This window comes from Acomys minous, assembly GCF_964271855.1.
Source record: "Acomys minous genome assembly, chromosome: 16".
NCBI lineage: Eukaryota > Metazoa > Chordata > Mammalia > Rodentia > Muridae > Acomys > Acomys minous.
Genome location: NC_140498.1, coordinates 84,972,371 through 84,986,236, shown reverse-complemented (window position 1 = coordinate 84,986,236; position 13,866 = coordinate 84,972,371). Strand labels below are relative to the sequence as shown.

Sequence of the window (13,866 nt, the reverse complement as noted above, 5' to 3'; positions counted from 1 at the left end):
CTGTCATGGAAAAACAAACAAAAAACAAAAACAAAACAAAAACTATATACATATATATAGTATAACTGATGTCTAACTTGAGTTGACATCTGTGTCTGTAAGTTGTGATTGTGCAAAAACACTTGAAAATGACCCTCTGCTCACAGTGCTGACTGCATTGTTTTCTCAGGATGACTTTTCTCCTACCAGTAAACTCCAGCGCCTGCTGGCCGAGTCTCGGCAGATGGTTACGGATCTAGAGCTGAGCACACTGCTGCCCATCAACTGTGAGAATCTCAAAAGAAGTGTGCGTTCCCTTTTCTTTTTCTTAAAAAAAAAATTGTGTCTAAGTGTATGTACAGGAAGGGTGTGTGTGCATGTGTGTGTCTAGGCCAGAAGACAACTTCAGTGTTATTGCTCAGGAGCTGTCTGCCTTTTTGTTAGAGACAAGGTCTCTCACTGGGAGCTTGAGCTTGATGACTAGGCTAGTCTTGCTGGCCAGAAAGTCCTGGAGATCCAGCTGTCGTCACCTCTCCAGCACTGGGCTTTTCAGAGCATGTACCATATCTCACATCTGGCTTTTATGTGGGTGATAGGGATCAAACTCAGGTCCCTATGCTTGTGTGGCAGGCACTTACTGTCCTGTGTCCCCAGCCTAGATCCCCTTTTCTTGGGCCATACAGCAATTGGGTCTGAATATGGAGGTGGCTGTTCTGATTGAAGGAAGGTTTCAGGAAGAGAGGCAGTGTTGAGGAGAAAAAGCCATGCTGTGGGGCTAGAGACAAACCAGAAAGGAGCCCAGCGCCTTAAGAAGCAAGTGCCTTACCCTCCACACACATTCTTGGAGGTTTCATATTTAATTTTTGTTGTTTTGGGTTTTGTTTGTTTGCTTTGAAACAGGGTCTCCCTTTGTAGCCCTGGCTGTTCGGAACTATGTAGACCAGGCTGGCCTCAAACTCACAAAGGTCCTCCTGCCTCTGCTTCTGAGTGATGGAGTTAAAATTGTGCCCTACCATGTCTGACTCCAAATTTTCAAATTTAAGGTATACACAAGATTTTTTTAAAAAGACTTATTTATTTATTATGTACACAGTGTTTTGCCTGCTATACACCAGAAGAGGGCACCAGATCTCATTATAGATGGTTGTGAGCCACCATGTGGTTGCTGGGAATTTGACTGAGGACCTTTTGAAAGAGCATGCAGTGAGTACTCTTAACCTCTAAGCCATCTCTCCAGCCCCCTGTACACAAGATTTTAGGAACATACAAAAGTAGGGGAAAAATGCAATTGTTCATCTCTAGCAACAACCTTGGCTTTTAAGTTTTACCTTTCTTCTCTGTATATTTTACATTTGCTTACTTTTGTGTGTTTAAGGCAGCATCTTCCCCTTGGCCTTGGCTAGTCTGGAGTTACTATGGAGACCATACTGGCTAAGTCAGGACAGCTTGTGGGGTTGTTTCCCTCCTTCCACCGTTGGGTTCTGAGGATCCAACTCAGGACATCAGGCTGAGCAGCAAGTGCCTTTGCTGAGCCATCTCATCACAGGCTCTCTCTCTGCTTCCCAAAAGCATTTTAGAGCACGTTTAAGACATAGCCTTTCACTCATTTGCGTCTCTTTCAGGAGTATAATGTCTTTGGAAAGGTGGGTGTATGTACATAGCCACTCTGTAACTAGCCTAGAACTCACCATCCTCCTGCCTCTGCTTCCTAAAGTACAAAGATTACATGCATGTGGTGCCATGCTCAGCAGGTGGGGACATTTAAAAAAGCAACCATGACGTCACCACACTCAAGAAGCCAACTGTGGAGCCTCAGTCTCTTCTAATCACTACCCTACAGTAGCTCTCTCCACGCACACGACAAATCTTTTTCTCTTTGTTGCATTGCTTCCCCTAAAGTCTCCCCAAACACAATTCATTGTTCCCCCTCTCCTCCTTTCCTCCTTCTCCTTCCTTCCTTTCTTTTTTCTCTTCTTTCTTTTCCTTTTCCTTTGCTGTAGACATGGTCTGTGTGTAGCCCTGGTTGTCCTGGACTCTATGTAGGTGACACTGGCCCATCTGCCCTGCCTCCTGAGTGTTGGTACCAAAGGAAGTGTGCTCCTGCTCCCAGCCACCCCTTCATTCTTTCTTTATGTTTTTTGTTTTGAGGCTGGGGTAGAACTATTCTGGGTCTTACCGTCTTCCCTCACTGTACTGTACAGCACTTTTTCTCTATAATTCCTTGACCCCGATGCTTAGATCTAGGGCTTGACGAGGTTCACCTACTAAGCTATCTGCCTCGCTCAAAAGCTGTCATGTTTCAGAGCTCTGGGTGTTGATTTTGGCTATTTCTTCTGAGCATAATAAGATTTTGTTTGGTTTTGAATGATTATTAGTATTCAATAATGATTTATAATTTTATATACTCCGTGGTTACTCCTTAACCAGGTATATACCCAAATAACCACACAGAGAGGCTGGAGTATACTTAATTAGCCTAGAGCACAATACTGAGCGGTAATCACTCCATCCTAAGCCTCCAAGTTAATATAGTTTCCTCCCATTCAGATTTCTCACATTATAATTGCTTTTTACTCATATCCTAGGTCCAACTCATTTCTCCTGCTGCTTCCCAGTCCTTTCCATGTGCATCTCTTTCCCTCCTCTTTCTCTCCTCCCTTCACTGGACCAGCATGTCCCACTCTGTTCTTTGTCATTGCTCAGTGTTGGCTAGATGCTTTTATTGGCAATACAGAGAACAAATGGTGACATGTTTACACAAATTTGAGACAAGAGAATCTTAGAATAAACATCACAATGCAGTGTTAGGATTGAAACTAGATAGTGTGGTGGGGAAATCAGCATTTGAATGAACAAGGGTAAACTGTGCATAGACCACAAGAACATTATCCAACAGTTTGACTCTTGTTTTTCAAGACAAGGTTTCTCTGTGTAGCCCTGGCTGTCCTGGAACTCACTCTGTAGACCAGGCTGGCCTCAAATTCATAAAGATCCACCTGCCTCTGCATCCCGGGTGCTGGGATTAAAGGCGTGTGCTACCACCACCATGGTACATAGTGAGATTTCAACAGCAATTGTATAAGCTGCCTTGTAGACACTATACTTGATCTCTAATTCCCTAATTGTGGAATAAGAGCTCAGAACTTTGGGGATGGAGAGATAGCTCAGAGGTTAAGAGCACTGGCTGCTCTTCCAAAGGTCCTGAGTTCAATTTCCAGAAACCACATGGTGGCTCATAACCATCTATAATGAGATCTGGTCCCCTCTTCTGGTGTGCAGGTAGAACACTGTATTCATAATAAATACATCTTAAAAAAAGAAAGAGCTCAGAACTTACACTTCATTTTAGAGTCAAGGTACATTCCTTGGACATGCTATCTGTGTAGTTAAAGATGTTTGAAGGCCATTTCAGTTAAACTGACTTCGTATCTCTGACCAAAACTCCAAATAAAAAATTTTTAAAAGTCTACAAGAATACTGTCCAGTAAAAATAATTGTACTGATTGTGTATGACTGAGTGTGCACATGTGTGGAGTCCCGAGGACAATTGCAGGAGGGAGTTCTCTCCTTCTGCCATGTAGGCGCTGGTGACTGAACTCAGCTCCTCAGGCATGGCAGCAGGTTTCCTTACCCATGAGCCACGCCACCAACCCCCGCATTGCTTTTCTAGTAAAGTAACATTGCTGTTAGTGTAGCTCAGTAGTATAGTGTATTTTGGGCATATACAAGGCCTGGGTTCCATCTCCATGACTAAGAAACAGCCCCCAAACAAAACAAACAAAAAATACCAAATTTTAGTCAAGTATAATTTACATATAACAAAATGAAAATAATTGATTATGATACTGATGTGGGTCTGGGAGATGGCCCAGTGGATAAGAGTTATAAAAGCATGAGGACCTGAGTTCAAATCCCCAGCGCCCACATAAAGCGCCAAGTGTGGATGTGCGCTCTGTCCTCTAGTACAGTGGGAGTCAGAGACAGAGGAGCCTGAAGCTTGTTGGCTGCCAGCTCAGCTCTGGATTCAGTGAGAGACTCGGTCTCAAAGGAATGTGTGGCAAAGTGAGATGTCCTTCCCTGGCCTTTAGTCATATGCATGGATGCTCAACCTGCACACCTACATACAGTACATACACACACACACACTCACTCACTCACATGCACACTCATGTATGAACGCACATTCACACACATAAGATGTCTTTTTCCTTATCATTGGTACATTGGTGCTTTGTTCTTTGTTGCCAATTAATATTCCATTATATGATATGTGTGCATGTGGGGGTGCACTCGTATGTGCAGGGGCAAATGCAGGTGCAGGTCAGAGAACAGTGTTGGTGGTGTTCCCTGAAGTGCCGCCCACCATTTTTTGAGAGAAGGTCTCCTACTGGAATTTAGCAAGTAGGCTAGTATGGCTGGTCAGTGATCCACCTCTCTCTGCCTCCCCAGCTCTGAAATTACAAGCCCATTCTAACACACGTGTACTTTTTAAAGGATTGCTCTTATGAGAACGAGCATTTGGCCTGCATGTGCTGTGCACTATGTCTGTACAGTGCTGGTGGAGGCTAGAAGGTTTATATGCGATTTTATCTTTTCTCTCAGGTATAACCCAGAGCTCCGTGGGTGTGGACCTGCATGTCTGTAGATTTATCTCCATCAGAGTTTCTATCATGGTACACAGTGGTTGATCACTTATACCGCAGAGGCACCTCAGCAACAACCTTGAATGAAACTGAGAGGAAAGAGCAAGGAAAGGCACAAATCTGTTGAAAACTTGGTTTGAGGGCTGGAGAGATGGCTCAGAGGTTAAGAGCACCAGCTGCTCCTCCAGAGGTCCTGAGTTCAGTGCCTAGCAACCACATGGTGGCTCACAACCATCTGTAATGAGAGAGAATTTTTGCATTGGCAAACCCAGAAGAGATAAATTATCCCATTCAGGCATGGTGCCACACACCTTTAATCTTACCACTTGGGGAGGCAGAGGCAGGTGGATCTTTGTGAGTTTGAGGCCAGCCTGATCTACAAAGCCAGTCCAAGACAGCCAAGGCTATTTAGAGAAACCAAAAACAAAACAAAACAAAACAAAGAACAAGAAAAAGAACTATATAATTCCAACCTTTCACTTCATAGATAGATGAGGGAAGGGGATTAAATCCTTTGCTTAGCATTCCACAGCCAGAATCAGAAAATCAGTTAATTAGAAAAACAAAACAAAACAAAACAAAACAAAAACCACTGCCTCCAAACAGAATATATTTGTGGATGGATTAACTTATTCTTGAGATGTTGGGAAACAGAATTTAAACAGAAGAAATGTACTTGGCAGTAGGGGAGGAGCCTCCTCCTCATCAGGGGACTAGGAGAAGGGAAGAGGGAGGGAAGGTGGGGAAAAGAGGATAGGAGCAGGGGGTAAGAATCGGAAGGTAGCCGGGCGGTGTTGGTGCACGCCTTTAATCCCAGCACTCAGGAGGCAGAGACAGGTGGATCGCTGTGAGTTCGAGGCCAGCCTGGTCTACAAAGCGAGTCCAGGACGGCCAGGGCTACACAGAGAAACCCTGTCTCGAAAAAACAAAAAAAAAAAACAAAAAAAAAAAAGAATCGGAAGGTAATGTGAATAAATTATAAAAAATTAAAATTTAAAATATATACTTGGCAACAAACTTGACATATTTTTTCCCCCGGTGCCTTTGAACTTGTTAAAGCTAGAAACAGGAAAAGCAAATGGTTTTATAAGAAATTCCTGTTTTTGCAACAAGGTAACAGGGTAAAGTTCTGAGCAGCCTGTCTGTCTTTCTGAGGCATCACATCTGTAGCTAAAGACCAGGTTGGTAATTCACAGCCTTTCTGTGGAAGAGATGCTCTCCTGCCACACTGCAGAGTTCCAGAGAGTTCATTCTCCCTTTGACACGCCGAGTCACTTTGGGACTCTCCCAGACACCTCTGCTTGGGTACGAAATGACATAATTCCAGGTTTTTCTTGCAACTTTGCTTAGTAGCAGAGTTCAAGTTTGCATAGGACAGGGACTGTAACTGTTACTAGCAGGATGAAAAGGAAAGGTACAGACCACACTACTTCTTACACTGTGTGGGCTTCAACACTGTTGTGTTATTTATTGAGTGTATGAGTGAGTGGGTGTGCAGCAGCTCGTGTGTGGGGTCAGAGGACCACTTGTAGAAGACGCTTCTCCTTCCGCCATGTGCATCCTTTGGATTCAACCCAGGGCATCAGACTTAGTGGTGGTAACTTGTAGCTGCTAAAGACATCTTACTAGCCCTATTTTTAAAAAGTTTGTAAATGTATTAACTGTTCAACAGCAACAGCAGTACAGAACCCCAGTAATTTAAAACTTGACTATACAAAAAAGGAAAGAGTACATTGCAGTACTGCTGGCCACATCCAGGGCAGCCCCTTATTGCAAATGAGAATGGGGCACCTCAGCCCTAAGCAGAGCTTGGCATTGTGACTAGTACATAAAACTAGACATTTTATTTATGAGCTTAATATTTATGCTGGTAATCCCAAAACTGGGAAGGCTGAGGTGAGAGCATCATGAGTTCAAGGCCAGCCTGGGTTATATCATAAGGCCTTGTCTCAAAAAAGCAAAAAGTGATGAGGTATGGTGGCACATATTTTTAATCCCAGAACTCACCAAGTAGGCTAGTCTAGCGGGTCAGTGATCCATCTCTCTGCCTCGACAGCTCTGAGATTACAACCCCATACTAACACATTTTCTTCTTTTTTTCTTTGACACAGGGGTTCTCTATATAGTCTTGGCCTTCCTAGAAGCTCTGTAGACCAGGCTAGCTTTGAACTCATAGAGATCTGCCTCCTAAGTGCTGGGATTAAAGTCATGCACAATCACTGTCTGGCCAGATTTCTATTTTTTAAAAGATATATTTATTGTTATTTTATGTGTATGGGTGTTTTTTATGCATGTATCCTACACCATATCTCTATAGCCTCATGTACATTCCAAGTTCAGGCCAGCCAGGCTGCATAGCAAGACCTTGCCTCAAAACAAACATCCAAACAATAAAATAAGGAAAAATTAAGCTGTAAGTAGTGGTGCACACTCTGTGAGTTGGAGACCAGCCTGGTCTACAAAACAAGTGTCCAGGACAACCAGGGTTCCACTAGTAGTAGGAGAGAGCCAGCTCCCAAGAGTTGTCCTCTGACTAACATACACATGCCACAATGAGTGCTTACACACACACACACACACACACACACACACACACACACGTTACCATACAAGTAAGTCAAGAAAGAATGGCAGCCAGGTGTCGTGGCACACGCCTTTAATCCCAGCACTTGGGAAGCAAAGGCAGGCAGATCTCTGTGAGTTCGAGGTCAGTCTGGTCTACAAAGAGTTCAGGACAGCCAGAGCTCTGTGTAACAGAGAAATCCTGTCTCAAAAAACTAAAAACAAAAAAGAGAGAAAGAAAAAAGAAAAAGAAAGAATGACAACAAAAGACTCTGTAGACCAGGCATAGTGGTGAGCACTTATTGTCCCAGATACTGAGGCAGGGGGATCTGAATTTAGACTAGGCCAGCTTCAAACATAACACAGTGAAACTGTTCCCAAAAGACAAGAACATTATATTGTATTTCAGTGTTCTTCGTAAGGTGTGTGTGTGTGTGTGTGTGTGTGTGTGTGTGTGTGTGTGTGCGCGTGCATGCTGTGCCATCTGTGTGTAGAGCTCAGGGAGTTGGTTCTCTCCTCCCACTGTAAGTCCCAGGTATCAGATTCAGGTGGTCAGGCTTGCAAACTCAGCAAGCGCTTCTGTTGTGACCCATTCTCCAGCACCTGCCCCCAGGTCTTTGGAGGCATCCCTGCTATCGTTGTGTCTAGCTATCAAAAATATTTTGTAATTTATCTAACCTGGATACTCATTCTGGATTTGTTTTCTAGAAATTAGAAGTCTCAGAAGAGCCAGACGAAAAAAACACCCTTGTCAGTCACTGAAGGAAACAAAGTCAACTTGGACATTCACTATGGCCATGTGTAGGTCACCTTTGCTTGTCTCACCTTATATCACAGTTGATATTAATAAGTAACTAGGAACAGTGATAATGTTGAGTCAAGGCCACACATTCATCTGACCAGTATTCTTTCTCTGTTGCCTGATCTGCCTTTACTATAATTAACTTGAGTAGAATGCCAATTACTTGTAAGAGAAATACAGACCAAAAATATTTTTGTTCTCCATACTGACAATTTTAAATCTAAGAAGTTGGTGTATTGATCCAACTTTAAAAATTGGGCGGGCAGGAGAGATGCCTCAGAGGTTAAGAGCACTGGCTGCTCTTCCAGAGGTCCTGAGTTCAATTCCCAGCAACCACATGGTGACTCACAACCATCTATAATGAAATCTGGCGCCCTCTTCTGGAGTTCAGGTGTATATGCAGACAGAGCACTGTATACTAAATAAATAAATCTTTAAAAAAAATAAAAAATAAATAAATAAATAAATAAATAAATAAATAAAAATTGGGATTTTAGCCAGGCAATGGTGGCGCACACGCTTAATCCCAGCACTCTGAAGACAGAGGCAGGTGGGTCTCTGAGTTCTAAGTTCTAGGCCAGCCTGGTCTACAGACTGAGTTCCAGGACACTCAGGACTACACAGAGAAACCCTATCTTGGAAAAAAAAAATCTAAGTTGGGCCTGCTGGCATAGTCTATACTCCCTATGGGGAAGCCGAGGCAGGAGAATCATAAGTTCAAGGCATTTGATCAACCTAGTGAGACTCTGCCTCAAAAAGAAGAGAAGGTGGTGTCCTTGAGGCCAGACATGGTGATATACACTTCGGTAGTCCTAGAACTCAGGAAGTTGGGAGACTGAGGCAAAGAGATGAGTTGGAGGTCAACCTGGGCTACATAAACAAGACCTTGACCCAGGAAATATAATTTTTTCAAAAGGCATCTAAATTTAATTTGAACATTGCTTCTGTATGTCTGTCTAGAAAGAATCATGTATGATTTTGAGCTTTGTGAGTCTATTGCCCAGGAAGCACTTTCTTGGCTTGTTTGCTTTTGTCAGACTTTATTCCTAGAGCAGTGTAGTGAATTCCATGGCATAGGCACTACAGGTGTCTTCTGTTGAGCACAAGAGCCTTTCCAGAAGGCGGCCAAGACATCTGAGCAGCCCCTGCCTGCCTCCCCTCACCCTCCTGCCCCTGCCCTCACTGCCTCCCCCCACCCTCCTGCCCCTGCCCTCACTGCCTCCCCCCACCCTCCTGCCCCTGCCCTCACTGCCTCCCCCCACCCTCCTACCCCTGCCCTCACTGCCTCCCCCCACCCTCCTACCCCTGCCCTCACTGCCTCCCCCCACCCTCCTGCCCCTGCCCTCACTGCCTCCCCCCACCCTCCTGCCCCTGCCCTCACTGCCTCCCCCCACCCTCCTACCCCTGCACTCACTGCCTCCCCCCACCCTCCTGCCCCTGCACTCACTGCCTCCCCCCACCCTCCTGCCCCTGCCCTCACTGCCTCCCCCCACCCTCCTACCCCTGCACTCACTGCCTCCCCCCACCCTCCTGCCCCTGCCCTCACTGCCTCCCCCCACCCTCCTGCCCCTGCCCTCACTGCCTCCCCCCACCCTCCTACCCCTGCACTCACTGCCTCCCCTCACCCTCCTGCCCCTGCACTCACTGCCTCCCCTCACCCTCCTGCCCCTGCCCTCACTGCCTCCCCCCACCCTCCTGCCCCTGCACTCACTGCCTCCCCCCACCCTCCTGCCCCTGCCCTCACTGCCTCCCCTCACCCTCCTGCCCCTGCCCTCACTGCCTCCCCCCACCCTCCTGCCCCTGCACTCACTGCCTCCCCCCACCCTCCTGCCCCTGCCCTCACTGCCTCCCCCCACCCTCCTGCCCCTGCCCTCACTGCCTCCCCCCACCCTCCTGCCCCTGCACTCACTGCCTCCCCTCACCCTCCTGCCCCTGCCCTCACTGCCTCCCCCCACCCTCCTGCCCCTGCCCTCACTGCCTCCCCCCACCCTCCTGCCCCTGCCCTCACTGCCTCCCCCCACCCTCCTGCCCCTGCCCTCACTGCCTCCCCCCACCCTCCTGCCCCTGCACTCACTGCCTCCCCTCACCCTCCTGCCCCTGCCCTCACTGCCTCCCCCCACCCTCCTACCCCTGCCCTCACTGCCTCCCCTCCTGCCCCTGCACTCACTGCCTCCCCCCACCCTCCTACCCCTGCCCTCACTGCCTCCCCTCCTGCCCCTGCCCTCACTGCCTCCCCTCCTGCCCCTGCCCTCACTGCCTCCCCCCACCCTCCTACCCCTGCCCTCACTGCCTCCCCTCCTACCCCTGCCCTCACTGCCTCCCCTCCTGCCCCTGCACTCACTGCCTCCCCCCACCCTCCTGCCCCTGCCCTCACTGCCCCCCCACCCTCCTGCCCCTGCCCTCACTGCCTCCCCCCACCCTCCTGCCCCTGCACTCACTGCCTCCCCTCACCCTCCTGCCCCTGCCCTCACTGCCTCCCCCCACCCTCCTGCCCCTGCCCTCACTGCCTCCCCCCACCCTCCTGCCCCTGCCCTCACTGCCTCCCCTCACCCTCCTGCCCCTGCCCTCACTGCCTCCCCCCACCCTCCTACCCCTGCCCTCACTGCCTCCCCTCCTGCCCCTGCACTCACTGCCTCCCCCCACCCTCCTACCCCTGCCCTCACTGCCTCCCCTCCTGCCCCTGCCCTCACTGCCTCCCTTCCTGCCCCTGCCCTCACTGCCTCCCCCCACCCTCCTACCCCTGCCCTCACTGCCTCCCCTCCTACCCCTGCCCTCACTGCCTCCCCCCACCCTCCTGCCCCTGCCCTCACTGCCTCCCCCCACCCTCCTGCCCCTGCCCTCACTGCCTCCCCTCACCCTCCTGCCCCTGCCCTCACTGCCTCCCCTCACCCTCCTGCCCCTGCCCTCACTGCCTCCCCCCACCCTCCTGCCCCTGCCCTCACTGCCTCCCCCCACCCTCCTACCCCTGCCCTCACTGCCTCCCCTCCTACCCCTGCCCTCACTGCCTCCCCCCACCCTCCTGCCCCTGCCCTCACTGCCTCCCCCCACCCTCCTGCCCCTGCCCTCACTGCCTCCCCTCACCCTCCTGCCCCTGCCCTCACTGCCTCCCCTCACCCTCCTGCCCCTGCCCTCACTGCCTCCCCCCACCCTCCTGCCCCTGCCCTCACTGCCTCCCCCCACCCTCCTGCCCCTGCCCTCACTGCCTCCCCCCACCCTCCTGCCCCTGCCCTCACTGCCTCCCCTCACCCTCCTGCCCCTGCCCTCACTGCCTCCCCCCACCCTCCTGCCCCTGCCCTCACTGCCTCCCCCCACCCTCCTGCCCCTGCACTCACTGCCTCCCCCCACCCTCCTACCCCTGCCCTCACTGCCTCCCCTCCTGCCCCTGCCCTCACTGCCTCCCCTCCTGCCCCTGCCCTCACTGCCTCCCCCCACCCTCCTACCCCTGCCCTTACTGCCTCCCCTCCTACCCCTGCCCTCACTGCCCCCCCACCCTCCTGCCCCTGCCCTCACTGCCTCCCCCCACCCTCCTGCCCCTGCACTCACTGCCTCCCCTCACCCTCCTGCCCCTGCCCTCACTGCCTCCCCCCACCCTCCTGCCCCTGCCCTCACTGCCTCCCCTCACCCTCCTGCCCCTGCCCTCACTGCCTCCCCCCACCCTCCTGCCCCTGCCCTCACTGCCTCCCCTCACCCTCCTGCCCCTGCCCTCACTGCCTCCCCCCACCCTCCTGCCCCTGCCCTCACTGCCTCCCCCCACCCTCCTGCCCCTGCCCTCACTGCCTCCCCTCACCCTCCTGCCCCTGCCCTCACTGCCTCCCCTCACCCTCCTGCCCCTGCCCTCACTGCCTCCCCTCACCCTCCTGCCCCTGCCCTCACTGCCTCCCCCCACCCTCCTGCCCCTGCCCTCACTGCCTCCCCTCACCCTCCTGCCCTCACTGCCTCCCACCACCCTCCTGCCCCTGCCCTCACTGCCTCCCCCCACCCTCCTGCCCCTGCACTCACTGCCTCCCCCCACCCTCCTGCCCCTGCCCTCACTGCCTCCCCTCACCCTCCTGCCCCTGCCCTCACTGCCTCCCCCCCCCTCCTGCCCCTGCCCTCACTGCCTCCCCCCACCCTCCTGCCCCTGCACTCACTGCCTCCCCTCACCCTCCTGCCCTCACTGCCTCCCACCACCCTCCTGCCCCTGCACTCACTGCCTCCCCTCACCCTCCTGCCCTCACTGCCTCCCACCACCCTCCTGCCCCTGCCCTCACTGCCTCCCCCCACCCTCCTGCCCCTGCCCTCACTGCCTCCCCTCACCCTCCTGCCCTCACTGCCTCCCCTCACCCTCCTGCCCCTGCACTCACTGCCTCCCCCCACCCTCCTGCCCCTGCACTCACTGCCTCCCCTCACCCTCCTGCCCCTGCCCTCACTGCCTCCCCTCACCCTCCTGCCCCTGCCCTCACTGCCTCCCCCCCCTCCTGCCCCTGCCCTCACTGCCTCCCCCCACCCTCCTGCCCCTGCCCTCACTGCCTCCCCTCACCCTCCTGCCCCTGCCCTCACTGCCTCCCCCCCCTCCTGCCCCTGCCCTCACTGCCTCCCCCCACCCTCCTGCCCCTGCACTCACTGCCTCCCCTCACCCTCCTGCCCCTGCCCTCACTGCCTCCCCTCACCCTCCTGCCCCTGCCCTCACTGCCTCCCCCCCCTCCTGCCCCTGCCCTCACTGCCTCCCCCCACCCTCCTGCCCCTGCCCTCACTGCCTCCCCCCCCTCCTGCCCCTGCCCTCACTGCCTCCCCCCACCCTCCTGCCCCTGCACTCACTGCTGGGAAATTTTCATATTTACAACACAGCATGTGGCCTTATTGATGAGAACCAGATCTGTAGTCAGGGTCTAACACCAGGAACTCTGAATGCACCATCCAGTGCTAATTCATTTTCATTTTGTTGACTGTTTTTTGTTTTCTCCCAGAACCAGGATTCTCACCAGAAGGCAGAAAGTGGATACCACACTTCACCTGAAGACAAAGAGGACTATGATTCCCACATAAGCAGCAGTTAATACAAAGGCGAGCAGAAACTCAAAAGTTCACTTCTTAAAGCATCTATATTTTGTTTTTGATGAGCATTTTTGAGTAAAAAATATTTTATACCTAAAAAATGAGGCCTTGCTTTACACAAGTGTTTGGAAATATGCTAAAAGGCAAAAAACAAAACAAAACAAAAAAAAACCCACAAAAACAAAAACAAAAACAAAAACAACAAAACCACTCTGTCAAGATGGAGATACGTTCAACCCTTACTGGCCAGTCTCCGAGAGAACCCGGTATAAAGTGCTGCTTTAGCTGTCTGCCTCCTTAAAGCAGGTGTATCCACATTGTCACTAACCTCTCAGTCAGCTCCCTGCATGTGACACAGTCTTCCTTCTCTTATGGCTCTAGTGCTGGACTTTGTTGTGTTGATGGACATTAGAGAAAGTGGTGTAAAGTTCGTAATGGGACACTATCACCTTGGGTGCTGGTGTTAAGGCCTGTCTGTCCTTAGGCGACAGCTGCATCTTGTCTGGCTTTGTAGTAGGCAGTTCACTTACACAAGACAGCAGCTGCTGGAAGATCAAGTTTTATATGGATTTTAAAAAAATGTATTAATGACTAAAAATTCCACTTTAACTTGTAATTTAATTTTAAAAAATTATACTATTTGCACCTCTTCTTTCTACCAGAACTGAGCAGTTCCATTCAATAAAAGTATTTTTAATAATAAAAATAATTTTATTTGGTTTCATTTTACTATACAGGACTAAAACAAGGAATTCTATTTATTTATTTATTTTCACTCTTTTTGGTTTTTTGAGACAGGGTTTCATTGTGTAGCCCTGGTTGTCTTGGAACTAGCTCTGTAGCCCA

At 50.8% G+C, this 13,866-nt stretch overlaps 1 protein-coding gene across 1 annotated transcript in view; it reads left to right on the top strand.

Annotated features, from left to right (window-relative positions):
- The window catches only part of CCDC62 (coiled-coil domain containing 62), a gene marked incomplete at its 5' end in the record, with an annotated part of 49,454 nt that extends 35,999 nt beyond the window's left edge, over window positions 1-13,455 (top strand). Inside the window, 3 exon segments of the mRNA XM_084762687.1 lie at window positions 170-286; window positions 7,893-7,985; window positions 12,933-13,455. Coding sequence (XP_084618813.1) covers window positions 170-286; window positions 7,893-7,946 — 171 coding nt within the window. The 3' untranslated portion in view covers window positions 7,947-7,985; window positions 12,933-13,455.
- Window positions 13,456-13,866: the final 411 nt, after the last annotated feature.